Genomic DNA, 27,116 nt, shown 5'->3' with positions numbered 1-27,116 from the left:
GTCGATGATAGTATAACAATAATAATGATGATAATGATAACAATAACAACAACCACGATAATAATAACAATGATGATGATAGTAACAATAACAATAACAATAATAATAACAACAACAACAATAATAATGGTGATAATAATAATAACATCAACAACAATGATTACAACAACAACAATAACAACAACAACAACAATAAGAATGATAATACATTTATAGCATACTGTGATTTATTATTATAATATTATTAGTAATGATGAGTAATGTCGATATTTTTCGTTTTTTTTCGCGGTGCATACCATTTACGAACAAATTATATTTGATTGTTTAAACGAAATATTAATAAGTATCGTGTTAACGTAATAAGTACATATATATTAAATCTTATTAGACCATTCACGTATATTACGAACGTGAATTAAAGGTGTAAAATTTAAAAAACATGTTTCTGAAATTATGTCGGTGTCTGTTCAAGTCTGAAAGCATTTCTATGTATACACAATATTTTATATTGTATTTTAGATTATTTAAAGAAAAAGAACTAAAATCTAAAAAAGACATTCATTTAGTTTCGATTTAAAGGGAGACTCGATTAATAATAAAATAATAAATTATCCATGAGTAGTTTGTAGTCCTATGATTACAATTTGTATGTTATTTAAAATTTTCTCTGCGAAGGATAAAAATTATGTGACTGAGTCGCAACGCAATCATCTCGAGACTATTGTAGTATGTCAATTTTAAATTAATATCATTTTGTCTCTAGCAAGTTCTATTATTCTCATTTGGTTCTCAACACTTAAAAGTAACCGAGAATCAAAAATGGTCATCAGACATGATTAATAATGTATGTTAATGATATTTAGACTCATAATATTATCCGTTGCGCTTGACAATGTGCTCTAAAATTCTTACCACCAATAATCTACATAATTTTAAGCAAATGTATGGATGGCGTCAAGTAATTCTTGTAAAACACATTCTCCTGTATCTATTTTTATGTCGACCCATCGTATAATGTTCATACTGACGCATTACATATACCTGTATCATGAAATACGCATGTTTATTAATACCAATTAATTAATCGATATACTCATATCTGAGAAATAATTCATACTACTAAAATATCACAAAATAAATGCAATGGTACGCTTTAATTTGCAGCATAATGAATGTCAATTTCAAGATGCGTGTTTTAGAAGTGAACTACCGATCTTATAAGTACGATTAATCATTGGATCACGAATATTTCTTGCCGCTCTGAAACTGAATAATAGTTTTAATACTTTATTTTAGTAACTTATGAATAGAAACTATCGGTCACAGTTTGATTAATTTTATTAATTGCATTTTATATGTAATTACATATTACGTACGCAATACGTAACTTGAACTACGAATTTTTTTATTTTGTGATCCAAAGATTATACGGCGATTTTAACAGATTATAAAAGTACGCAGAAGCGATGACAAATATGATTTAGAACAAACTTTTATGTATGTAACAAGATGCGAAGTATTCTTTTCGAATTTGTATTGAGATTTCAAAGAAAAATGGGTTGATTGGTCTGAAATAATACTAAAATCGAATACTGAAATTCAGGTACTTGTTGCAAAATTATCTGTTTACAGAAATTTCTTCCATGTATTTTATGTTGGATGATCTTTTGTTAACGATAAAACAGTTTACTGCATGAAATGAATGTGCGATAAAATAAAAATATTTTTGAAACTATTTTATAGACTGTTACAAAAATATGGTAGATTTCATTTTCCACAATATGTGACCCGTCCCAGTTTTCTTTAAAATCGCGGAATTAATTGCGTTTAGCTACATTGTTATAGTAAGTTCTACGATTAGATCAAGTGGATTTGAAAAAAAACATTTCTTTTCCTTATGGAAAAATTCAAATGTACATTAAGAAATGTTATATATAGTATGTATATGTATATGTATACACACACACACGCACATACATAACAAGTGTAGCAGCTGCCTTTTTGTCTCATAACTTTTTTGGTAAATATAACGCATTAATTGTAACATACATTAATTCATAGTATTAAATTTGTAATTTAATGATTGGAATAAAATACATAATAGCAAAATTCGGTTTATTCAAATAATAGGTTATTTCTAAAGAACATATCTATATCATTTTTATAGTTCTTTAAATCATTTTGAATCATTATTTTCCTTCCTTTTAACATGTCATTTTAAGATTTTTAATCATTAGGCAAAAAACTAACTTAATGAATTTCTTAGACCTTGTATACAATGTTCTTGAAAATCGAACATGTTTGTGCCCTATGCAAAATTCTCGTTAAAAGAACGCATACATATGTATATTAAATAACTAGATAAAAGTCGGTGTAAGTTTTCTTAAAGGACGTTATTTCGCACCCTTCTTGAAATATACTGTATGTACAAAATTCATACAGTATTGTGGCGCGCATTAGCTAGATTACATAAGAATTTTAATATCAGCAAAATCAATGTTACTACGTTAGCAAATATATATATATATCTCGTTTCCTTTCACACATTTTACATTATTTAATGAGTATAACGAATGCATATACAATTTTTAATTACACGATTCTGAAGAGACACAGAGATCCGAATCTAAAGACTACAAAATAATCTATAATAAAACTGTGTAAACGTGCTGGTTTTTGGAAGTACGTATATCTCAAACCTTTCAATTTATAAGATAACAAGGCCATAAAATATACAGTCATAAGATTTTGTCAAATCGTTGATCGCGATTTCAAATAAATTTACAATCTTATCTAATAATCTTATACTAAACGATACGAATATAATTATCGTTCAATTGTACATTGAACTACCTCTTACTTGTTATTATACATTTCATAAATCTTTCCACCGAAATATATTTATTTATTTTTTAGTCTTTTTTCTTGCTCTTGGAAAATAAAAGTAACACATAACTATCACATACTTTACGACGCTATTACATATAATTTATTACATTTTTTATTTAATGTTCTATTTAATATGATTGGACACCAGCAAAGTATACAAAAATTTAATAAGTTATCGAATAAAATCTCTTTACAGATTTTGCTTTTTTCTAAGAAAAATTTTTTTCTTAACTTAATTAACTTACATTGAGATTAAGTTGTTAAAAGCCTTTGGTTGTTAATTACATAGTGTGGTGAATTTCGAAAACATTGATTCTAAACAATTTTATTTATACAACATCAAACTAATAATTTTATTACGATTATATTTCGAAATCTATTCATTGGTTTGATAGTAAATTAATGACAGCTTTAAAGATTCAAAGTATGAATTTTAAGATTTTCAGGGAACAACAAGGAATTCATTTACATAATATGATAGAAGAGTTTATACGTATTGTTTCTTTAGTATCAAGTTTATATTTAAAAGTCAGCATAAAAACGGAAGGTAGATGCAGAAGCAGCATTATACAACGTCAGCATTAGCATCAAATGAGAAGAAGTAGAGGAAGAATAGCAGAGAAGATACTTTAAATTTGAAGTATCTGTTCGAATTATGTTCATTATTACAATCTATTAATCTTAGATTTCTACAAAGGCTATATATTCTTCAAATATATCGAAGACTACTGGTCCTAAAGAGCCTATATACTAAATAAATTGTCGAAACGACGTCGAAGTATGTAAAATCAGAAATAATAATCGGCAGTATATTCTCTCTGTCACAAATGTATACATATATAATTATGTTTTTAGCAAATATAATTCTGTGAGAATTAAACGAATTTTCGAGCAATATACGGATCTACTTTGAGTAATGTAATTTGTATAAATCCGTTTGTGATAATATAATTTAAAAAAAAGGAACAATTTTTATAGATAAAAGAAATGAACATGAATGTAATAATGATATTTTCTTTTGTATCTTCATACCATTTTTACATTTAATTTCAAACCATATACCATCACTGATGGTACGTGCATCATTACGTTCGAAATGAAATATACAATGAAATTCTGAAATTAATGGTATCATAATAAATTGTATAATGTATTGTGAATTTTGAATTAATTTTAATTATTCATTGATTTATGATAATAACGTGAAAGCGAAGTTTATTTTGTTTTATGAAATTTAAAAAATTTCGTTTACACCGTTTGGAAAGTTTTAACACGTAATTCGATGCAATGAAAAGCATTAAAATATTTATTCAATTAGAAGAATTTTTGAAATAAGAATATAAAATTTGTGAGTAGAGTTTTGAAAATTTTTTTACATACAAAGCAACTGAAAGTCACGAAATATATTTCGTGTATTATTATGACAACAGGATTTTATTGATGATTCTTTAAATAAATGAATCATTTATTTGAAAGTATAATTCGAATTGAAATTCTCGCTTGAATGTTTCATTCAACAGCTTACGGATTACACGAGCAGCACAACGAACAAACGAGTTCGACTTTCGTCAGGGTTTACATGTTACAATAATCATCATATATTCATCCCTATATCCATATTCATACCCATATCCATATATTGGTATCAATGTATCTTTATTAATAGATATATGGGAGATTAGTCTCGTGGAATACATAAATTACATGAAAGTATTTATACAAAATGTAAAGATATAAGCATAAATACATTGCTAAATTTTGTCATAATATCGTCAATAATATTGTAAAAAAATAGATTATATGACAAAAGAAGCTGCCTATCCTAAAATATATTTAAAACACTTAAAAAAGAAGAGGAATACGTTCTACATATCGTAATATGTCCCTTTTTGAATGCAATCATTTCACGTAAGACACTTTTATCGCACCCCTAAAAGCAACAATGATATTTCATACATTGAAAGCAAAACTGGTCTAAACCACATTTCTTCTGAAAGGATCCATATGATCCTAACTTTCGAAGAAGGCCTGAAAATAAAAAATGTCTACCGTGTCATTCGAGGACTGTCACGAATCTCTTTATCGCGCAATACATAGAGTATATTTGAATTATAATGTTTTGTTTTATAGCTGTAATGCATAATTTATCAAAAGTTGTAGAAATAGTGATTAGACTGTTGATATTTATGAAAATCCATGTTTTTAAGAATACAACTAAAAAGTGGGAGCTAAGCTTTGCTTCCCCTACGAAATATTATAATTGTATGGAAGAATATTGTATCTTGAATATTTTATATATTTTTGCCTGTCATGCGCATTCTGTGCATTTCTTGCACCTTTAAATTTCCCGCAAATGCATAGAAATCCGCATTCTAGTGATAATTATTAGTAAAAAAAAGAAAAAAAAGATAGAAGCGTGCCTTTTAACAGGTTGGAAGTGTGATTGAATGTATAGGGAGGATAGAATGGATGGCGTAGAAAAATATAAAATAGTATAGATTTGTGAAATAGCGTAGGTAATTCAATTTTTCGCTTGCATTTGAATTTCTCATGTTTAGCTTGTAAGATTCGTAGTTTCAATTGATTATACTTTCGGATAGTTTCCACAGTAGATTTCATAAAATATCCCTCTGTGGGGTATATATTAACGGTAGAATATTCCATCAAAGTGAATAAGCATTGTTCATTGAGTTGTTACTTCATATATTACGTTGATGTAACAGTAATTGTCGTTTTAATAACTTTGACACATATTACGAAATTATTGGGATTGTTACGACATACAAATATACTGAACTTTTGTAACTGAAGATTAATTCAGTAAAATACTTATTGGAGATAAAATGTGAGTACGTACTGAATGTGATATTTTTATTATTCGATGAGTTACGCCCCTTTCGTACGTATTAAAATCGTTAAATCGATTGACAAGATTCAAAGATTTTTAATAAAACGTTTTATACGTGGGCTTATAAAATGTATTTCGTATGTCAGTATGTACAAGAAAACATGAAAAAATGAAAAAATACAGATAACTTCTTTACGAAGAAAACAGATTACTCGTAGAGTTAGATGGTTTTATTAATGTATTCTTTTATAATAGCAATTAATTTTTAATTATTGAACGCTGCAAAAATCAAAGGTGGAAACTGAGATGTAAAAACGTGTTTGTAATATATAATGCACTTTGGGTTTGTTCTTAAGCTTTATAAAATTTTTCGCCTATATCCATTGACTCTTTCAATAAAGAAACTTGTTATTTCGATTGTCAATGCTGCACTTTCGATTTAAGGAGAATTGCGATGCTTTGTTACGCATTATCCTTCAATTTATTGGGGACAAAGCGAAAGATCACGAACAGGGACACAGAACGTGAAAAGTATCTCAACATACATGTATGCATATACTTGTAATACGTCTATAAATTAATAATAATACGAAAGTTTCCTATTTCTATTCATTTTTTTCTGTCTTATCATTTTAAACAATTAGTTACGTAATTAGTCCACTATAATTTGTATGAAACAAAATGAAATAATGCGATACAAAATCACGTTTATTTATGGTTAATGCCACCATTTGAGGACATTTAAAAAAAAAATCAATATCGTGCCGATGTATTTAAATGAACGAATGCCACTGATTATATAAATTGCAACGAATGAATAAAGATCATTCTTTTTTTTTATCATACCGTGAATGAATAATATATTCACTCCGTATAATTACGTATTTAAAGATTTTGAGAGTGTGCGCGCGCGCGCGAGTGAGGTCGCATCTTTTCTCCAATATCGTATTAACGAACAAAATTTGTTCACGTTTAAAATTGACTGAAATCGTAGTATGCATGATCGAAGCATGAAGTTGTAAAAACACGAAGAAAACTTCGTCAGACCGATTTTCGTTTAAGAGGCAATGATATGTACTTAGTCTACTATACAATACATAATATGTATGTAACTATACGGATAACGCGAGCGATTTTTGTTTACATCAACTGCACGAATTGCATATTAGTACATAGATACCTACTTACTTCCTGCTTACAAACCTTCCGAGCAAATCCTAATGAAACGATATTTTACCCGTGATTTATATAAATTCGTAAAATCTCAAGTATTGTGTCGGCAACCTTTCTTTCAAGAAGAAAAATTATTTTTTATTTCATCTATCTAAATAGTAATGAATGCTCTATAGGCTTTAAAAATCACAGATAACTCTGATGTAAAAAAAAAAGAAGAAAAAAATAAGGAATCAAAATAGTAATAAAATACCATGGATAAAGTTCATTAACGCCATACCTTTCGTTCGAATTGCTTTCTGCTTTCTTATTTTGTTTAGAAATAAAAGAAATAAATCTTGTAAAAGATTGTACAGTTAATTTTGTCGAGCGGAAGATTTCGTATAAAATTATTAATCTGCTTATGGGTATACTTTTGATTTCCATTGAGCTACATTAAGCATAAAATCGAAGTTTATTACGAAACTGAAAAATCACATGGATGCATAAAAGGATAAGCGGAATTAAGCTAAAAATGCACAAGGCAATTTTATGGAATTTAGTTGCGGATCCGGCCAACGTGTGAAAATTCATTAAAAAATTAAATTGAAAATAAAATTTATAAATCATTTATATTTTCGTGCCAATAAATAACTGAATGTAAGAGTCGGATTGGCTGCCGATTCGAGAAAAATCGTCTCATGCATTTTCATCTTATTACGCGTGATCCTAGAAATGAAAAAAAAGCAAAAAATTGCATGCGTGCTGGTAAGCAGTTGTAGTATAAATTTCAGAGCTGGTTACCTTGCTTCCATATTTCCTTACCACAAAGAAGTTAACGAGTTACAAACTTTATAATTTTCACAACATATCTCCTTATTACCAGCGGATTAATGTATTATTATCTATATGCCCTCATCTTAAATTATTGCAAGTAAATTTAAAGGGACAACATCGTTGACATATTTTTTATTCAACATGAAGTTCCTTAATCTCCGTTAAACTATAGATTTTATCTGTCGAATATATTCCATTACTACCCTAATTTTAAGGAACGTAGTGCTTGATGCATATTACACAATAACACTAAGTATTCTTTGTAGACATGTTATATTGCACGCATATACATTGCCAACTTAAATGTTTCGCATTTATCTTTTAGTTTTAGACGACGCGCGTATATTTTATACACTCACTATGATACGTATATGAGAAATTATACAGTGACACTCACGAAAATTTTAAATAGCGTAACATGTATTTTTAGTAGAATGAATAAAAAATAAATTCAGTACCTACGGTATTTAGACTGGTATAAGACATATCAGTGAAATCTTTGAAAAGTATAGAATGTTTGACAAAAAGGACTGAAAGGAAGAATTTGAAGGAATGATTTTATATTGTCAAATAAAATGCAATTAAAAACAGAAACAAAATTACAATGCAAACAATATTGCTTGATTATAGAAGTTTGAATACCCAACGAAATAATGTTTGAAGCCTAGTAATTCGGCAAATATAAATACAATTTGTTTATTTCTAAGTTTCATAGTATTTTATAACGTACGATCACCCTGGAAAATATTTTCTTCATTGCCAGACACTCTATACAGATAGATCGAGAGAAATTTCAATGAAAATGTTAATCAGTTAACTATTGACTAGTTAATATGACATACCTTTTTGGGTGTGAAATGTACCATTTGAAGTATATCGTGCAATATAAAACTGCATTCCTCGATTGAAAATTTGTTCTACCTATTCGACAGTACTCTCTTGCAATTCGTTGTGTTACCATCACTCACGAAATGTCCTAGCACTTTGTCGTCGTTGTTCAAATTATAAAGGGAGAGCAACTGTCTGAACCGTTCGATCACGAAACATTGAAAAATCCTGTCAAATTACGTCTAGTAATTAACGTTCACCTTAAACGTCAATCTTAAGGTACTTGCCGCGGAAGCATCAGTTTAAACTCCTCGATGCAATTTCATTGAAATATTTCTTTTGTGTTTACATCCGACAACGAAATTGCAACTATATAAAATGTTAAAATGGTCATGATTGCAAAGCGTTGCTTGCCGATGTTGTCCTCTTCACAGTCTAAGTGTTTTTTTTTGTTTTTTGTTTTTTTGTTGAGAAGTTGGGTATTTTTTGGATGTCTAATGCTGGATACTTTCCAAATAGTCAATGTATGAGTTCCTTCGTATCATCGGTTGTAAATTCAGATCAAGGGTGGACTCCTCTCGCGTTCACATCACTTAAATCCGATTCCTTAAGAAGTAATCCGTCGACGAATTTCTTTCGAGAAATTATTCGATTCCGGTAACTCGACTCGAAATTAGAACGTAGAAAGACAACGATTCTTTAGTTATTGTTCTTTACCAATTGAAATTCTGGGAATTAAAGGCGTTCTATCAGGTTTTCGTATTAACCATTGTAATGCTGCAATGTATCCGCGCGCACGCGCGTGTCCGTGTATTTGTGCGTGTATGCATGTGTACAGGCGCGTACGTATACGTGCATCTGTATATGTATGTATAATTCTACAACAAATACGTTTCGTATGAAAGACAGATGTATCTGAAATTGCTTTCATCGCTGTTGCTCGGTCGGTTGGTATTTTACGAATGTTTTTTGACAACAGTGTACTATTAATAATCGATCCCGAAACAAAACACGGGAATTAAGGGGCCAGCATTTTTGAAAGCTCTTCGTCTTGAAGGCAACCTTTCAAAAATTCCTCCTCGGTAAGTTGACCGTCATTATTTTCATCCATTCTTGCAAATATGTTTTTCGCTCTTTCTTCTGCACTGTCTGCTGGTCTGTTGCTCGAGCATGCACCGAGCATGTCGTATATTGCCTAGAAATAGAAAAATATAATCTGTTCAATTTTTGTTTCGTTTTCGAGATGAAAGTTCGTAAGTAGAGGCCGTTATCATAAAAATAGGCAATAATTGGAAAATTCGAAGCTTTTTATTTTTTTAATAAATTCGAAATTGGCAAACTGACGGCGAACCTCTCTTTTTAATTTCATCTACGCTGTGTCATACTTCATCTTGAAAAATTCATTGATATCGACAAAAAAACTAAACGATTTAACGTGAAATGATGTAGTCTTTTTATGCTATCCTATCTCTAAGGTATAAACGTACGACCCGTGTAAAACAAAAGGAAAAAGATATAATACATTTCGCTATTATCTACTGGAAGAGAAGTATATATCAATGTGAAACACATAATACCTGAACGATCTTAGTCATTTCTTGAATATCAATGACGCCATTTCCATCAACGTCATACATCCGGAAAGCCCACTTTAGTTTTTCTTCTGGCGTCCCGCTAGACGTTACATCGATGGCCAATAGAAATTCCTGCAATAAAACATTACGATTCCTGTAATAAAAGGTCGGTAATATCCGTGTAGTCACTGATATTGACATTTTATTTCTGTATTATAACACAATTTAATTTTCTTGTCGGCGAGCAATAATGTAGACTTCATAACACTTCATGTTACACGATTTATATTGATAGTAAAATACGCACAACTGTACATTTGAAATTCGTAATACAATTGATGAGCGCGTATTTCTTTTTCCTCGTTGTTCTGTTAATAATTCAAAACTCTTCGTAAATGACAGAAAAGTTACTGGCAATAGTTTCTTAGTTCCAAGAAATAAATGTAGACTCAAGATATCAGTCCAATTTCAATGAGGCTCTGAACACCATCCTTGGCTTCTAAGGTAACTAAATTATTACATAGTAAAGTGCGATAAATTCTCCTGAGGCTCGAAAGAACGCTCCATTCAATATTTTTGGTTTGTTAAATGTTTGTTTCACTCGCGTAAGGAACATCGCGCGATCCTGCAGCGCTGCTTCGTCCTTTGATTTTGTTCAAAATACTGTTCATCTACCAATTAAAGTAGATTTTTTACAATTAGCGCTCATGAGATGTATAATCTCACTTTGAGAACTGTCTACTTTCACTGTCAGAAGTTGGAAAAACATTTTCTGGTATATCTCGAAAGCTAGCAGAGATGGAACGACTGCTCACGAGGTTAAAGAAAAAACAGCTTTTTAAGGAAGAATACAGTATTAAGAAAGTGGATGCGCTAATCTTTGGATACTGAATCTTGGGATCTTGACGCTTTTACGTCAGGTTCGCAGAGAATTTCGAGTATCGCCGTTGAAAATATAGTAAAGTTGAACTAGGTCATCTGACGCCTGAGGTAGACAAACGGCGAGGGTTTTAAAGAACGAAGTCGAGGGCGAGTCGGCTCTTTGCTCTTCCTGACCTCCGAAGTGTCTCCACTTCTCGTATTGACCCCATCGACGTGCTGGCCCCTCTGGCAAATTTCTGCCATCGGCTACTTCTCTATGCTATGTATCACTGGCGTAGCCTTTTCTAAAGACCTTTGTATTTGCAGATGTATTTGCTATAGACGGCAATGCTGATAGGTTGTTGATGTTATTTCGTAACCATTTATCCTACCAGAATTTTACTGAAATGTACCTTCTTTTCTACTTCGTATATTAAGGATCGCAACTTTTAGCTCTATACCCCTTTGAATTTAATAAAACTCGTATACTTCTTTTTTAGTCTTTCACCGTTCGAAGCGAAACTGAGAATTATTATCTCCAAGAAAAATGAGAGAATTTATTTAATCTCTGAAATATCTGTTATATATCGTCTTCGCGAAAAACTTCAATAATGGTCGTACATTTCTTACATGTCTTTTCTATAAAATAATTCCTGAGCTCGTTGAGTACTGAATATTTTTCAGTGTGTTTGTGTATCCAGAGATTGGTAGGCAAGCCATACCTATGTGGATAAGGGATATGTGGTTGGTGTGGCATTTCGTGGATGTAGAGAATTGTCGTTGCCTCCTACTACATAGTAAGGACTGTTAATGTCACTTGTCCGTGGTTTTGTCCACGACTGTGTCTGATGTAATGGCGATCCAGAGATCTCAGTTCCACCTAAACGATCTCAGAGATAAAGGGAGCCGCAGTGTGGAATATCAAATTCGACGTGTATCGTGGCAAAAAATTAAGAATATCGGTGCATCAGATGTTAATTAAACAGAAAGAACAATCAGAATATTCTGTAATATGAATGGAGATGAAACCGAACCTTGTAACAATATTTTGTGTACGATAATTTTGTATTGTACAATAAACATTACTCAAATCTATTCGTCATCTTCTACTTTATATAAGAATGACTTACTTGCTTCGCTTATAAACGCAAACTCTTCTGCACTCTGTGCATGAAGATAAATCGCGTAATTCTTTTCAGAAAAATGATAATTAGCGAAGTATCGAAACTAGAATATTTCTTTAGAAACGGAACGTTCATAGTTCAAAACTATTTAAAAAGTGAGAAAGTTTAATCATGCGGAATAACTGCGGTACCAGAAGTGTTCAAGTTCTATTCTTAGCATATATACTTGCGTGTATTATCCTCGACAAAAGACGTATTTCTCCATTCGCGAAGGAACATAATAGTAAAAATAAAGATCAATTTGAGGAGATCTCATCTTACCTTAAAATCGATGTAGCCATTTTTGTCCATATCGAATGTACGGAAAACATGGTCGCAGAATTCTTCCGCATTGCCAGATGGGAAGAACATTTTGTACATGTCGACAAATTTTGCTGGCGTTAATCTACCATTTGGGCAATCTTGCTATAACGTAAAGAAAAACAAGTGTTTGTGTGTCTGCGTGTACCTTTATTTAGAAAAATATTGTTATGCTTACGCAATTTTATTTCAAGATCAAAACTATCATATTGATTGCAAGGATATAATTTTTTCTCATTTTACTTAGAAAGTCAAATAACTAATTTTAAACAATTTTCTTAAAAAAGTACAGAAATTTATTTATATACACAATTCGTTCCATAATGTATACATAAATTGTTTGCACGTAATATAGTTAGAAATTAACGTCGAGATGAGCAATTAAGTAACACTTTACGTGTTACTTGTTACGCAAGCAAATGTCATAGCAATGTAGTTATTTTAAAATCCTCTTAGCGTAAAAAATATTTTAATCATCCTTTTTAATGATTCTACTATTATATATATATATGACGAACACACGTATGAGCTATACATGTATAATTATAGAATAATCTTTGTATCTATCTTCTGTCAAGTATTTCTGGTTCGAGAGATATTCTGTGACTTGGTAATTTATAAATCAAAATCAATTTTCTTGTAGATCTGCATACAAATAGGTAAAATATCCGCTAAGAAAAGTTAACGTAATTGGTAATTGTTATTCAACCAAATAGATTTCTGTCAAATCTAATGGTACAGTCAAATTCATCGCCTAAAAATACAGAATTTGTTTGCACTAAATGGTGTTTCTCACTCTTTGTAAAGAGATTATATACTAACAGTGAAATGATTTGAGTTAGACGATGTTTTACAGTTATATCGACGTTGATGGTTTTGCTAAAAACGGAAATAGAGTGTGAAAAACCGATTTTCTCTGGTGGTTACGCGTACGCGTACACATTTACAGGGAGAACGAGAGGAAGAGAGAAAGAGAAGAGAATGAAAGGGAATGCAACAAAGCTTTGAGGCTAAAGTCTTTTACACTTTTCGAACGAAATTGCCCGTTACTGATAGAATAGATAGTAGGAGGATCGAACATGTAAACTACTAAAACTCGTTTATTTAATTTTCGATTGGAAAACTCAAGTACTACAATTGAGGAACAAGAAAGTTTGCGTGAGATAGGTAGGTATACGTATATGGAATGAGTTGAAACATGTCCAACGGTAACGGACAATTTGCTTAGTTTAATTTGTTCGTGCGATGTGCAGGGGTTTTGCTTGAATTATCCGAGAAACTTCGAGCAATTAACTTTTTCAAGGAATTGGACATTTTGATCGAGATTGTTAGAATTTGTTTAAAGTCCAATTAAGGCTAGGACTATGCACTTTTCGAAGAAGTCAATGAAAACTTATTCAGTCCAAACTAATGCCGATTATTTATTTTTATCTGATTGAATAAACTCGAGCAAATACTCTCAAGGGGCTGACTCGATGAACAAGAAGAGAATCTTTCAAGAATCGAATTTATACCCGATAAACCGTTTAAGAGAGCGAACTTTAAAGATATTTCATATTCTTTCTATAGCTCTCATTTAGCGATCGATAATGGCCGCAATAGCATAAATGATCAAAGATTCATTGATTTACGTTTCTATTAATATTTTCTTCTTCGTTTTTTACTTCTAACAATAAATACTTTCATAGCTCGTAAATAGTTTGAGCGCATAACAGATTATACTTGATAGAATGTTGATAAACGTAACAATCTAAAGTATAGTTTAGGCAGGGACATGATATTGTTATCATTAATACACGATGATAAACGTAGACAGAATAAATCTATAACGTTAATATGAAATAAATGTACACTTACTTTGAATCCTTTGTACCATTCTTTTATAGTTGCTTCATCGTATCTTGTGTGTGATTTAAGGAAATCCATATCCTCTTTGCTCAACTTATCTTTGCTGCCGAAACAACCCATTTTGAAATCTACAACAAAGAATAACGCGTCCTACTATTATTACCAACTATTAATTTTCTTCTGTATTATTACTAATAATAGAATTTTTATCGTTGTCGAACTTGTGTCGTAAAAGTTTTTGGAAAATACTCGAGGGAGAAAGAAGGAACATAAAAACGAAGAGAGATAGAAAACGTGTCCTAGGGAGTAAATAGGGAGCAATGTAAATGAATAAGTAAACGAGAGAGAAAAAGAGGAAGTTGCCATGAGTGTATTTATATAGAAAGAACGTCATTGAAAGCATAAGCACGCGCAAAACCGCAGAGGAACAGAAACGTAAAATAATGTCGTAATGAGTAGCCAATACACGATCCGAATAAAAAGTTTTAAGAAAGAGGCAGTCTTCAAGGCAAGTTGATTCGTCGGCTGAAAGAGTTTCGTTTTCCACGTCCGAAGGGAGGAAGTCGGGGCAGCTCGTGACTTGCCTAAGAATTAGATTATCTTAAAATGGTATTAGAATCCGACAGACAGTTAACTGTGTATTTTCTACTTGCGTCATAAACTGCGGCATCAGAGAATTACCTTCTTTTTGTATCTATTAGATAAGTGTGCGTTATTGTAAAATATACTTTAAAAAAAAATCGCAATAGAGGTATTTTTATTTCAGATATTTTTCCATTTGCTCAGATCGTTGTTTATTTTCGCATATTCAAAATCGTCATAAATGCATAAATATCCGCAGTCTGTTCATAAATAAGAGCCTTGAACGCGTAAATTATGTTCACGTTTGCAAATTACTGATCTTCTGGTTAGCAATGGCCGTGCAAATATTAGCCATGCACAACTCATGATCTATTAGAATACGTCACACAACGCAGCAGTTAAAAATATTAGTTGGTAAAATTGTCGATAAACAACCAGTCTCGTTCTTTCGAAAGAGTTGGGGAATGAGAAAGAAAAAAAGATCGGAAAGATCTGTTACAAATACTTGTTGTTATTCATTAGATATAGGAGAAGATCTATCATAAATACGTATGTCTACCGTATAACGATTACGCTACTCTAGCAGGATTTAATGGCACGCTAACACGTCGCGTATCAGAGGTCCTTCGTGCAACGACGGACCAACGATGAGGCCTCGTGTAACGCGAAGTAAATGTAGGACATAATTAACACAACGCACACATCAGGAGACCTCGCTGTAAAGACGACACCGATCTATGTCAATTGAATTGCACCCGTTTCCTCGGCTACTTACTGGATTAAGCTCTTGCCTAAGAGATTAATTACGTGTCTTACACATAGCTACGTCTGATATAATTTATAAAAATGAAACAAATATCGAACAAACATTATATAACCAAATTTGGTATAAAATTTCGTTACGCCATAACAGAAATCGTAGATCGAATAATTGTCGTGGACACGAATTTTTAGATGGTATAAGATATTTTTTTTAATGATCCTGAGTCTATTTAACCTGTTGGGCGGTAAAGATGAGTTAATTCGACGCTATTAATCCAAATTTCTTAGATATGATGGATCACCTATTTTTTAATTCATAATTCATCTTATAGATATTTATCTACTTAAAAGACAATGAAAATGTATACATTTATCAGAGAAGAAAGTATAAGAAAGCAATCAATCTTTGCAAACACAAATGCTTAAAAGCTTTTGTTTGAAAAAGCAACAAAGAAGCATTGTTTAAGTCTGGCTTGATGCTTCGTATCGTTCGTCGATCATTCGTAGGAAAGGATCACAGCGGTAAACAATGAACGTGTCACCATTGAGAGCTTCGCGTATTGGCAATTACATTCACGTCTACGGCCGTATTACTGCGCTTATAATACCGGGAGTATCATTGGTATGTATTATAGCAGCACACAAGGACGCAGGGAAAGTGACACAGTTTGCGCCATAGTTGAACAGAAGAAAATCGACGAATCGGTGGAGAAGAGAGCCGTTAGGAAATCCCATTGTTTCCTATCGGTCTGGCTACCATCAACGTGACGAGTCGCTATTTTCGAGTGACATAATCTTTCGTTGGTTTCAGTCACAAAGAAAGTCGTTTTAGACTAAGTAAATGTAAAGAAATCAAGGACGTCTTTAAAGCTTAACAAGTTTTTAAAATTTGTGAATTTATCCATGCCGTTTCATGTATCTTTATAATGACATTGATTTTATAGAATGATGCGTATAGAATTTATGAATGGGAATGGCTGAGTAAACGCGATCGTAAATTACTTAGAAACAAGTGATAATCTGAGAAACAACGGACGTATTAAAATTTCGAAGAAAATTTTGTTGACAAGGATATTTTCTACGAGCACTTTTCAAGTCGTAAAAGTTTTATGTCACGAGTATGAGTCGATATTATGGATCAAGGAGTTAACAGTTCCAAGTTTTAGGTTTTAGTTTCGCCACATATATTATCAATTTTCATTCTCGGGATAGAATCTCAGCTCTTGGCTCTTGGATTCTTTGAAAATTTAGTATCGTTAGTACTAATCGGTTAAGTACATTTCCCGGTAAATTTTATTTGTCCTCTTTGAGTCTCACTGTCTTCCAGCTGTTCTTGTCTTTCGTTCTCTATTTTCTACCCAAGAGAATCGTGAAGTGGATTAAAGCGTCAAATGGACGTTGCAACCTTAACTCTGTAAACCAAAGAAACAAGTTTAAACGTGTCAAAGGAAATCAAGTATTCCAGGATCCACTGTCTCTTCGTTCCATGGGAAGACATGTACATAGCTTGGTTGTCTAAATGTTAGGGAATTTCCTGACGACAAATTGTAAAATTAGAACAGTAGATGAAAAGTAGAGGAACACAGTAAGATAATCAAGCCAGTAGGTAGACCTTAATAAGACGAACTTTCATGGTTCCATTACTGTTAAATTATTACGACAACTGTACATTGTTACTGAACACGTTTTATGTAATATTCTATTCAAATAACAATTTTGTGTACCTTACGTTGGGTCAGGTATTCGGATATAATTTCGTCTCATCATTTACATATCACGTAATGTTCCATTTAAATGATAATCTTACATAGGTTACTTCGATTCACATTTAATGTTAATAATACTTTGTATCCATAAACGCTAATTGTACAAATAAATGGCAGAACATGATTTTAACAATTCTTCACAATTGAGAAGCTTTGTGGGGAAAGGGATAACGAGACAAAATAGCAAATGTTTTGTATCAAACTTCTGACGCAGAATTTTTCATACCTTCTGTGTTCGATAGACATATCGCAGATATTCTCAGACCAGATGTTTGCAGATAACCGATAAAAGAATGCATAACAGCATAATCATAGACATAAAGGAAATTCCATAAGCATAAAAATTAATGGCAAAGTAACGAATGACGAAGATGTACCTATTGAATGAGTTACAAATGAGGTACAAAGAAAGTAAAAGCCAAGAAAGAGAATTCATTGGAGCATTGAATCCTCGAAGGCAAACCAATATCTAGTAAGATATGAAAGGAACAAAGATAAAGATTCTCGTCTATCAGCACACGCGACATACGGTTGTGTTTTTGACAAGAAACGAAAATTGAGAGGGAATCTGAAGCATGTTAAGGAGATATCAAGAGCAATAGAGGCAAGAGAACCAGCAGAATAAGAGGCAAAAAGAAAGAAAGAGAAAGAAAACTAACAAAATATGCCGAAGAATCTCACATTCAAACACTGAAATAAAACGCAAAAAGAAACCAGTCACGCACAAGAAATCGATTCGAATAATTTAGTAAGTCACATTCGGATTCTCATCAGAATGGAGAAGTTTATGGTCGATAAATCGGACCTTCCATATCAAACCAGTTCATCGCTCATCCGATCAAACCAATTACCCAAGATTAATTTAGTGGGCAACATTCATTATAGGATCGTGTATCATACGATTTGATTTGTGAATACGATATATGCTGTTCATTAATAAGAATGAATACATTTTTTATAATAAAAAATATTTTACAGCGCAAATAGATGTATAATATATTTTTTGTAAGATATATAAATATTTTGGTATATCCCTTGTCTTGGATGTTAGCTGACCAATAATATACTGCCGATTCCGAGTAGTGTATGGGTTTTGGTAGTTGTACTACTGGGAGCTTAATATATACTAGCTTGTAATGACTAGTAGTGGGCAGTAATATCCCTATTGCGAGGGAAATATTGAATATGACCGTATTAATGAATCTCTGAGACTAGTCGTACAGGAACTACTGATAAGCAACGTTACAAGAAATTCCGTAATTTAATCGCTCGTTTCGATGTTATAAAACATTTTCGACTATGACCCTATAATAGCATAAGTTTGGCGATTAACTGTTTGGGCCACTCGTTTTACTAAATTGATTAACAGAAGTAGCATATCTGTGCTTCCTGGAACGTACGTTATTTGATTTGTCGCAAACCTTATCTCTCCAATGTAGGCAACAAATAGTTTATGCACCATTCATCACTTTTGTAGAAGTAAGAAACAACATTTGAACACTAAGCTTCGTGAAAAGTAGGTTGGGCGTGCCAGGCCCGTGGCATAGCTGCTATGTTCAGCAGATTTACACTGCCGTTCCATAAATCACGGAAAACTTGCGAATTTTGAACATAAGCTTTAATAAAGTAGGTTTATATAAAATCCTCAAAACGTACAAAAAGGATGTCATTTATTGATATTTTCGGATGGCGAACTTTGACGCTATTTTTCCAACAAGTGACGCTTATTTTCAATGAATCTTTTTTAAAACTAATTTAATAGCTAGGTTACTTCTTTTGTAGGTGTCCTGTGGTTCATAAACGATAGTACAAATTCCTAAACTTTTATCTGTGGGGCCATTTTAAAAGTATAATGTCCAGTGAACCATTTACTTTGTTAAGCGAATTGAGACAAAGAATCGGAAACTGCTGGCGGCAGAGGTGTCACGAAGAAACACACTAAAGTGTGTGTTAAAATGGACCGAACTGAACATATGCTGTAGTCAGACGCAAGTAATACTTTACTAATAAAAACTGTTGTAACTGTTGTAACTGCGAAACTAATGATATTTCGACCCACATTCATTAAGACCTTTTTGCTTGTTGTGGTGAGTAATACATGCTCCTGAAGTTTGACTTCAATTTCATCGATTGGGGACTAGGATTTTGTATAATATACACATTCATTATTTTATTCTTACAAGAGAACTTTCATAAATCTAGCTACACCAGTGAGTGGTATTAGCACCAGTTTTCTGAAGTTCCAGAAAGGAACAATAGAGAGACACAAACCTAATTTTCTTAGGGTAGAAATCATTTATGTTGAAATAACCTCTGCAATTAATACGATTATAACAGACATTTAGAAACGTTAAATTCAGCGGTATCGTCCATTTTGCGGTATTTAATTCTCTACAGTTAAATTATTGAATTGTAGGGTATCAGATTCATGTAAAATTCAGACAATTAGCAGCAAAGTCTTTGTTGTCGCTTTGTAAATCTCCACTGCTAACTGGAAATGCTTCAAAGAGAAAATAGGATTACCAGAAAAAGTACAATAAATTCAAGCGCTACAGTTAATTTATACTTAGAACGTTACAGAAAGTCAGATTACCAGAGGAAAGCATACGTTATAATATTCACTAGGTGAAATCTTTATTTATTATTGTTAAATCTTCTTAATCATTTTGACAAAAATATATGTAGATTTGAACGGAAAAGCATCCGCAGTCTAGTGATAACACATTGCTTATTACCTCGTTGAAAATACACGGTAATTGCCTCAGCATCATTATTTAGCATCTGACAGGAAAGTTAGGGAACCCGGAAATTGAAAAAAGTACGAAACTTTGTGTGCAAGTAGAGTAGGTCAATCGCAACACAAATCTAATTTTTTCAGAGTCATAATGCGATTTTAGGGGATGAAATCATGCCTTGAAGAAAATGCAGAAATTTCAGAAAATTGTTTAAACAAAAATGTCTTTTACATATGATGTTCCACCAACTACAGTCGCGATTTATATTAAAATTATTTTTAACTGATAAATAGAGACACGTAAATAAAGTCGCCAAATTTTGTGAGTTAAGGTCGCGGTTGATTTATGGTTGCTGGTAATTGATTTTTCAATTTGTAGATTCTCGGAACCAAGCTGTTTGGGATAAAAATGACTTGTAGCAAAGCAGTGAACGGTCGTAATGCGGAAAGTCATAAATACTAAAGGATCGACAGCCCCGGTTTTCACTCTTAAAGCAATTGCCCAACCCCTGAAAGATAGATTGAGCTGGAAAGGAAATGATGCGACAGCGATCTGCATTGGCCGGCGCACGCAGACGCGCAGCAACTGCAATCAATATACATGTAGATATCTGTAGCCTTAAATCCAGATATCATCAAATCCGTTAACACGTGGATGGTATTTGATATCGAGAGAAAAAGAAAAAGTATAAAAATACGAAAAGACTGAGATATTGAGCGATGACGTTAAATAAAAGAGCAGTATCGTACAAGTAGATGATGGATAACGATAACAACTTTACGATAACATTATTTGATACGAAATATTTTAATATTTTTAGAAGATCCCCAATATACAATTAAAATGATAAACTACGCGTATAAATAATGATCCTTTAGACAAATCCTTCATATATGTAAACTTCTGGTAAGTTAGTACTATGAGAGTCCACAAAAATCATAAAATTATGTATTAATATCAGACCTAGAATAGTCATCAATAGTCAGAACACGTATCGTCGACATTGGGTCTTGTCACATGAATTTCCTCCGCTTACAATACAAGCAGTAGCTCCAATGAAGCACTAGATATTATAAACAGACATATCATGGATATGTCCACCGTTGCACTAACATGGTCTGTCGTGGGAAGTCACATCGGATAGCATTGAAGACATACTCGTTGGATTGGAGACATACTCTACTTTGGCCTCTGGTTTCCTAACTCAATGGATGAACAGATAACTTTCTTAACTCTCGACCTTTAACCCAGCGTAAATCCACTATGACTTTTGAGTGACATACCACAGCTGGATATTCACAGCTAAATACTTCACAGGAAGTTATGCCTCTATTTTCCGATACATTAAGCTATTTAAAACGAACTTCTAAAGTATTTTATTGAAATTTCTAAAAATAACAAAGATATCGAATTGAAGCATTCGTTACGTTTTCTTCTTTTGGTGGTGTTTTTGAAGAACATTGTTTCTGCCATCCTTAACCAAGTTTCATGCCCAAAAAGTTACGTTTCAAGTTAAATGTTATATTTTGATAAAAATTTATTGTGGTTGATGAGTTCTAGTCTAAAAGACTTCTCTAGCTTAGAGAATAGAACATTTGGTAACTTATATCTGTGTTTTGCCATCTGTTTCTGTTCTCGTTATACAGGAAATTTTACAAATTATTTGTCCAAGATTTTGAAGTAATTAAACAGCTTTCTTTGTGTCAGTAAAGAGAGAAACAATGTAGAAATTGGCATACTTGACAAGTTGCACGTTATTTTACAGGAAAGTATGTATCGCCATTCCCATTTCCTGGCTCTATTCACATGTAGATAATAAAGCTGAACGGTAATCGATAAGCTGCCGTATGGAAATAAAAAACTTCCCGCAGTTTAATAGAAATCTTCGCTTCGCGTTATGGTCAATCGAACTGCACTCAATTTGACGGTAGAAATTTATGGATCAATACCTACAAAAACAGTTTAATGCCTTCCTTGGATCTCCATATTCATCTGCTTCTACTATAAAATTTTGTATAAATAAAATTTTGTTTTTTCGTAGTTTCGAATTTAATAAATAATAGTATGACGTAACTAGCATTGGAAACTATACTTAAAATAAGAAATTTTTTTACTTTATTTATCTTATTTTATCTGGTTGCCAAATTTGTTTTCAATTTGATAGGATTGTTTTACTTTTAATTCTGTATATAGAACAACAGTCACAGATGAATAGATTCGAATGCTTTTATACCGACACGTGAAATTACTTTACCACCAAACTCGATTGCTTCCCTTTTAACGTGCAAAAAGTATACCTGTTCATAGCAGAAGTTTTTTAAGCGAAGTTTTCGAGATATTCCAATTTCTTCCGAATCAGAGGCACCAATTTCTCGGTAGTGTAACTCTGCAATTTCATTCTTTAATTCATCCTTGTAAAAGAAACGAATGAACAACGGACTTTGTTGATGGCAAGTTGAGAAGTTTCTACAATAAGGGTGCAACGCTTCAGAAAAGTTTTAAAAGGAAAGCAGCGGAGCAGGAGCCACGTTGCATCGTGTCTGCATACTTGGCTTTTGTTATTTTTCATTCTTCGGAATAAAAAATTTGCTATTTTTACGATGCTAAACGACCTGGAAAGGGAGAAATAAAACAAGATACAACTCGGTTGTTTTTACTCAGGAAACTCCAAGCCGAATCGTTTTATCGTATCCTTCGATCGATCGACCGCAAAACCGACTTGTTTCAACCAATTAAGAGTCATCGGGAGTCGCTATAATTTACCGGTACAGTGCATGCACACGGCCGCTCTGCAGGTTCTTCTTCAACTACGTTAAAAATAAACTCGTTAGTTTGCTATCGGAACTCTGTGTTTCATCGATAGTGGTGACGAGATCGATACAGCCACAGAAAAATAGGGCGGGCGTGTTTATCGAACGTGTATTCGAATTTGATTTGACACGCGGGAAACTGTAAAATATTCATCTGAAAAATGTTCCGATAAATTACGTATTAAATAAAAAACATCGCGATGCAGACAAGTTCACATTAGGTTGTATGATAAGTTTGTTTCAATTCCTTTAAGAGCAATAAGGATTGTTATTTTTATACCAGATCTACTTAGTTAAGAATTAATTACTTTGCTATCTTTTAATAATTGTCAATGACATTCTTTTTTAATATTTCTGTGAACTTCGTGGAGTACCTACCCCTCCGAACCATATCAAAAAATGAATGCGATTCTATTACCAATTTAAATTTAAAAGCCTTCCTTGTGAAAAACGAACGACCTTATTATACAAGTTAATGCATCTCTCGTTATTTTATATAGGATTATACAGTGCACTCAAAAAGTCCTCAGACTGTTGCCATATAGAGAAAAATTTATTGTTCACTGTTTAGAGTATATACTATATACACTATGCTATCATTTAATTTCGCGTCCTCGAAACGAGTTCTTTGCATGGCTACATTTATACATAAGTTCGAAAGAGGAAAACGATGGTCGGTGGCAGTAATCGATTTGCGAACCAAAAATGAAGAGACAACCATTGAGGTGTAAGACGAGGCATTGTCGTGTAACAAAAGCCACTCGTCGTATTGGTGCATACAGTAGTACAAACTATCGACTGTAAATGGTATTTCAGAAGAAGAATTTTCCAGATACGATTAACGATTGCACTAATGTACGAACGTTGCCAACAGTGTGTAGAAAGAAAAGGGGGCTATATTACGCGTTATATAATAATAGATCGAGGCATAAATAGCGAGATTCGTTAGTCATTGTTCTATTAAATTTTCGCGGTGAGAAATTGTGAAAGTGAGAAAAAAGAAAAGAGAAAGAGTGATGAGCGAATAAGGAAATGAAGTGAGTCACGAACAATTGCAAGAGGGAGAGCACCACCTCCTCTCATTGCAATATAGCGCCTATGTGCATTAAGATTCTCGGTATAGAACACTAAAGTTTCCCTTTGTGAGGATATAATACGTATTTTAATGAAAGTATCGTGATATACCGCTTTAATTATCACTTGTTTATGTAAGAGCACTTGGCTTTGTACTGCTCTGTCAGATGATCCAGAAAGTTGCTGCGATTTCTTTCCGTGCGACTACACTCCTATTTTCCAACTCGAAATAAGGATAAAATAGTACTTCTATGTTTTGAAAATTAACGAAAGTAGATTTCATAGTCTGGTTAAAACTGTTTCTTTTTTATAGACATTATCCATGTTTGGATTCTAAAAATATTGAAAATTGAACACTGAAGATATATTTTCCGGACGAAAACTATTATGTGACGAGATGTCTTCTAAAATTAGAAATGTAATCTCCCGCTCGTAAGACGTAATAGCAACTTTCGACGCCTCGTTCTACTCGTTTTCGTTGGTCCAAGTGGGATTTAGAGTTGGTAACAAGACTAGGTCTCGCAAACTATAAGAATTTACTGAGCACAATTTTTTTCAATAAAAGATCCCGGAGCTCGTTCTGGAAAATCCTCGAGCTTCGAAACGGTTGTTTTAAATCTTACAAAATCACCATGTAGACGTGTCCCGGATCCTTTTGTGAATACACACTCCCTGTAGATTGCTTATCCGCAAGCCTCCGACCCTTTCACGATTTTGATGAGTATGTCAACACGTCCGCGATACCGTATTTTCTTTCTTGTGTACTCGTACAAATGCGAACGCAACTATTTTCGTCACTGGCTATGCTCTTTACTCTATATAATACAGGCTGAAACTCAGATTCCGTGTGGAATTCTATCTAGTGCTAAAAAATATACGGCTAGGTAATAATTTGCCCTATTTGGCCCTAATTTGAAGGAACATTGATAGCTTTCCAGTGTAGCGCATGAAAAACTCTAAGTTATAGTAATGTAAATTTCATTGGCTCAATTAAGAATATTAATTGTGATAATTATAAATTTGTTTTACAAGTGTTAAAAGATATCGAATCTGTTGAATCATTACTTGATTGATATGATTTTTGAGAAAGTAGTAAACGGTGACAGTTTGATTATCAATTTAGTCATTTCCTTTGCAATCATATAATATTTACAAGAACATATTTGGTAAATATGTATCACCGTTTGCAATATTCAAAGTATTGTTTATAGTCTTCGTTCACTAGGGTCGTCAACTCAACGTTCATGAATTTCCTCGGAATCGGATGGTTCCTCCTCAAATGCCTCTCTTGGGACTTTCCCTTCCTCTCGTCCCTTTTTCGTTATATAACCCCCGTTCTACCCTCGAGTGTCTCGTAAAAAGTATAAAAATCCCACGAAGTCATATCTGCCAATATTACTTCGAGCTGTCAATTTTCACCAAGTTTTCAGTATACATATTGTCCCAATAAGTTTCCGATCAAAATGTAGCACTAGACTAACTAAAGTTTTTGAAATGTGAAATGTTATAGTATAATTACGAAGCACACAAGACAGTTAAATTGTTCTAGTATGAAATAAATAAAAAAAATAATCAAAAATTTGTCACATATTTTATGTTTATATTTTACTACTTTAATATTTTTGATTACGTAATAAAATGAGCTGTTAAGAGCAGACTAACCCCATTGCTCTCAATGCTTCAAATAATTTTCTATGAATTGTTAAAACAGTTCCTTGTAATGTTATACGTTTATTTAGATTTTTCATTTACGACTGAATACAGGTAGTATATACGGTATAGGAACTAGACATTTAACAAGCTGGTTAAAAATAACTCAAAACTTTGGTTGCAGAAACATTTGTTTGATAGCTTCAATCGCTTTCTCTTTCGGACAGTATTTCATTCACTGCACATACGCAAGCTCTAGATTTATGAATCTGGTATTTCCAGAAAGACACAGCTTTTAGTTGTTTAAATTCCGTCTACCTGCTTTCAAAAAGTAAGATACAAACAATAGCTGGATTAAATACAATTAAACTTAATAGAGAATAAATCAAGGTTAAAAAATCAATAAAGAGTCCTAAATTATATCGCATTAAATATGGTTAAAATTTCAGAGGTTTAACAAAAGTGCTTTGTCAATGGAACGATATTTCTGTCTGAATTTCCGGCAATTTTGTTTGTTATGTACTTTATGACGTTCGTGCAATTATTAACGAAAATTGGATACACGCACTAGCTTTCTAGGAGAGTGCAACTACGAATCTCGTTACGAGCTGCATATGCTTTTTTCTAAACACCTGGGAAGCCTTGATGCGGAAAAACATCAAGTGACTGTAAGTGCGAGCAGAGATTTAACACGCAAACGCCTCGGTAAGTAATCATAGAAGCCCGTAAAATTGTCAAAGAAATACAAATCTATGTCTAATACATAAATTATCTCGCGTTCAGTCTATTTCGCAGTACGTAACAATTTCGTGTCTCCTAACTCAAAGTAGTTGAGTCTTATTTCTATTTATTTCGTATATTTCGTACTATAGCACGGTTGTTTATGCAAACATATATTTTTAGGAATTAACGAAATGAAAATTACGCAGAGAGCTCTGTTTAATACAATCTTCGTTGTCGTGTACATGTGACTTGTGACATCGTCGATTTAAAAAAGAGATTAGAAAAGTAAAAATAATCGCTGATAATTTTCTTTTAGAAAACAAACAGAATTCTAGTATGAGAGAGTTAACAGAATTGAAAACGTGTAGTAGATTTCTCTATCAGCGGTACCTTAATCGCCATACAGCCTCTATCATTTGTAATATGTAAATCGTTTGTTAACGACAAAAAAAGAAGGGATGTTTACGCGCTTTCCATATGCCCGTATTTTTTTTGCGCGCGTGATACTTTTTAACCGCACAATTGGCATAATGGCCAATTTGGAGTCAGAATGGAGAAACCTCTTCGGTACATGCACCGACCTCGTAGATAGATCCTTGTTACAAGTAGTATAGCAGTGCTGTTTGCAGACAGTGACGCGGTTTTGCCAGCGAGTTCCGCGGTCGCATATTTTTCACGTCACGTTTAACCCTT

At 32.7% G+C, this 27,116-nt stretch overlaps 2 protein-coding genes across 9 annotated transcripts in view; both read right to left on the bottom strand.

Moving 5' to 3' along the window:
* Positions 1-27,116, bottom strand: part of LOC122566343 (neurocalcin homolog) — a 76,447-nt gene that overhangs the window by 5,585 nt on the left and 43,746 nt on the right. The window lies entirely within an intron of this gene.
* LOC122566342 (neuronal calcium sensor 2) overlaps positions 206-27,116 on the bottom strand; it is a 70,634-nt gene continuing 43,723 nt past the window's right edge. For 7 of the 8 annotated variants that reach the window (XM_043723462.1, XM_043723461.1, XM_043723456.1 and 4 more), the window contains 4 exons: positions 14,331-14,449; positions 12,435-12,578; positions 10,132-10,260; positions 9,309-9,749 (listed from right to left, as the gene is read on the bottom strand). In XM_043723462.1, coding sequence (XP_043579397.1) covers positions 9,573-9,749; positions 10,132-10,260; positions 12,435-12,578; positions 14,331-14,441 — 561 coding nt within the window. In that variant the 5' untranslated portion in view covers positions 14,442-14,449 and the 3' untranslated portion in view covers positions 9,309-9,572. Of the gene's footprint in view, positions 8,495-8,568; positions 9,750-10,131; positions 10,261-12,434; positions 12,579-14,330; positions 14,472-27,116 lie in introns of those variants that run through there. The other variant, XR_006316471.1, reaches the window with a different exon arrangement.

This window comes from Bombus pyrosoma, linkage group LG3, assembly GCF_014825855.1.
Source record: "Bombus pyrosoma isolate SC7728 linkage group LG3, ASM1482585v1, whole genome shotgun sequence".
In the NCBI taxonomy this organism is placed as follows: domain Eukaryota; kingdom Metazoa; phylum Arthropoda; class Insecta; order Hymenoptera; family Apidae; genus Bombus; species Bombus pyrosoma.
Note: the sequence above shows the minus strand (reverse complement) of the source record. Positions and strands in the feature narration are given on the sequence as shown.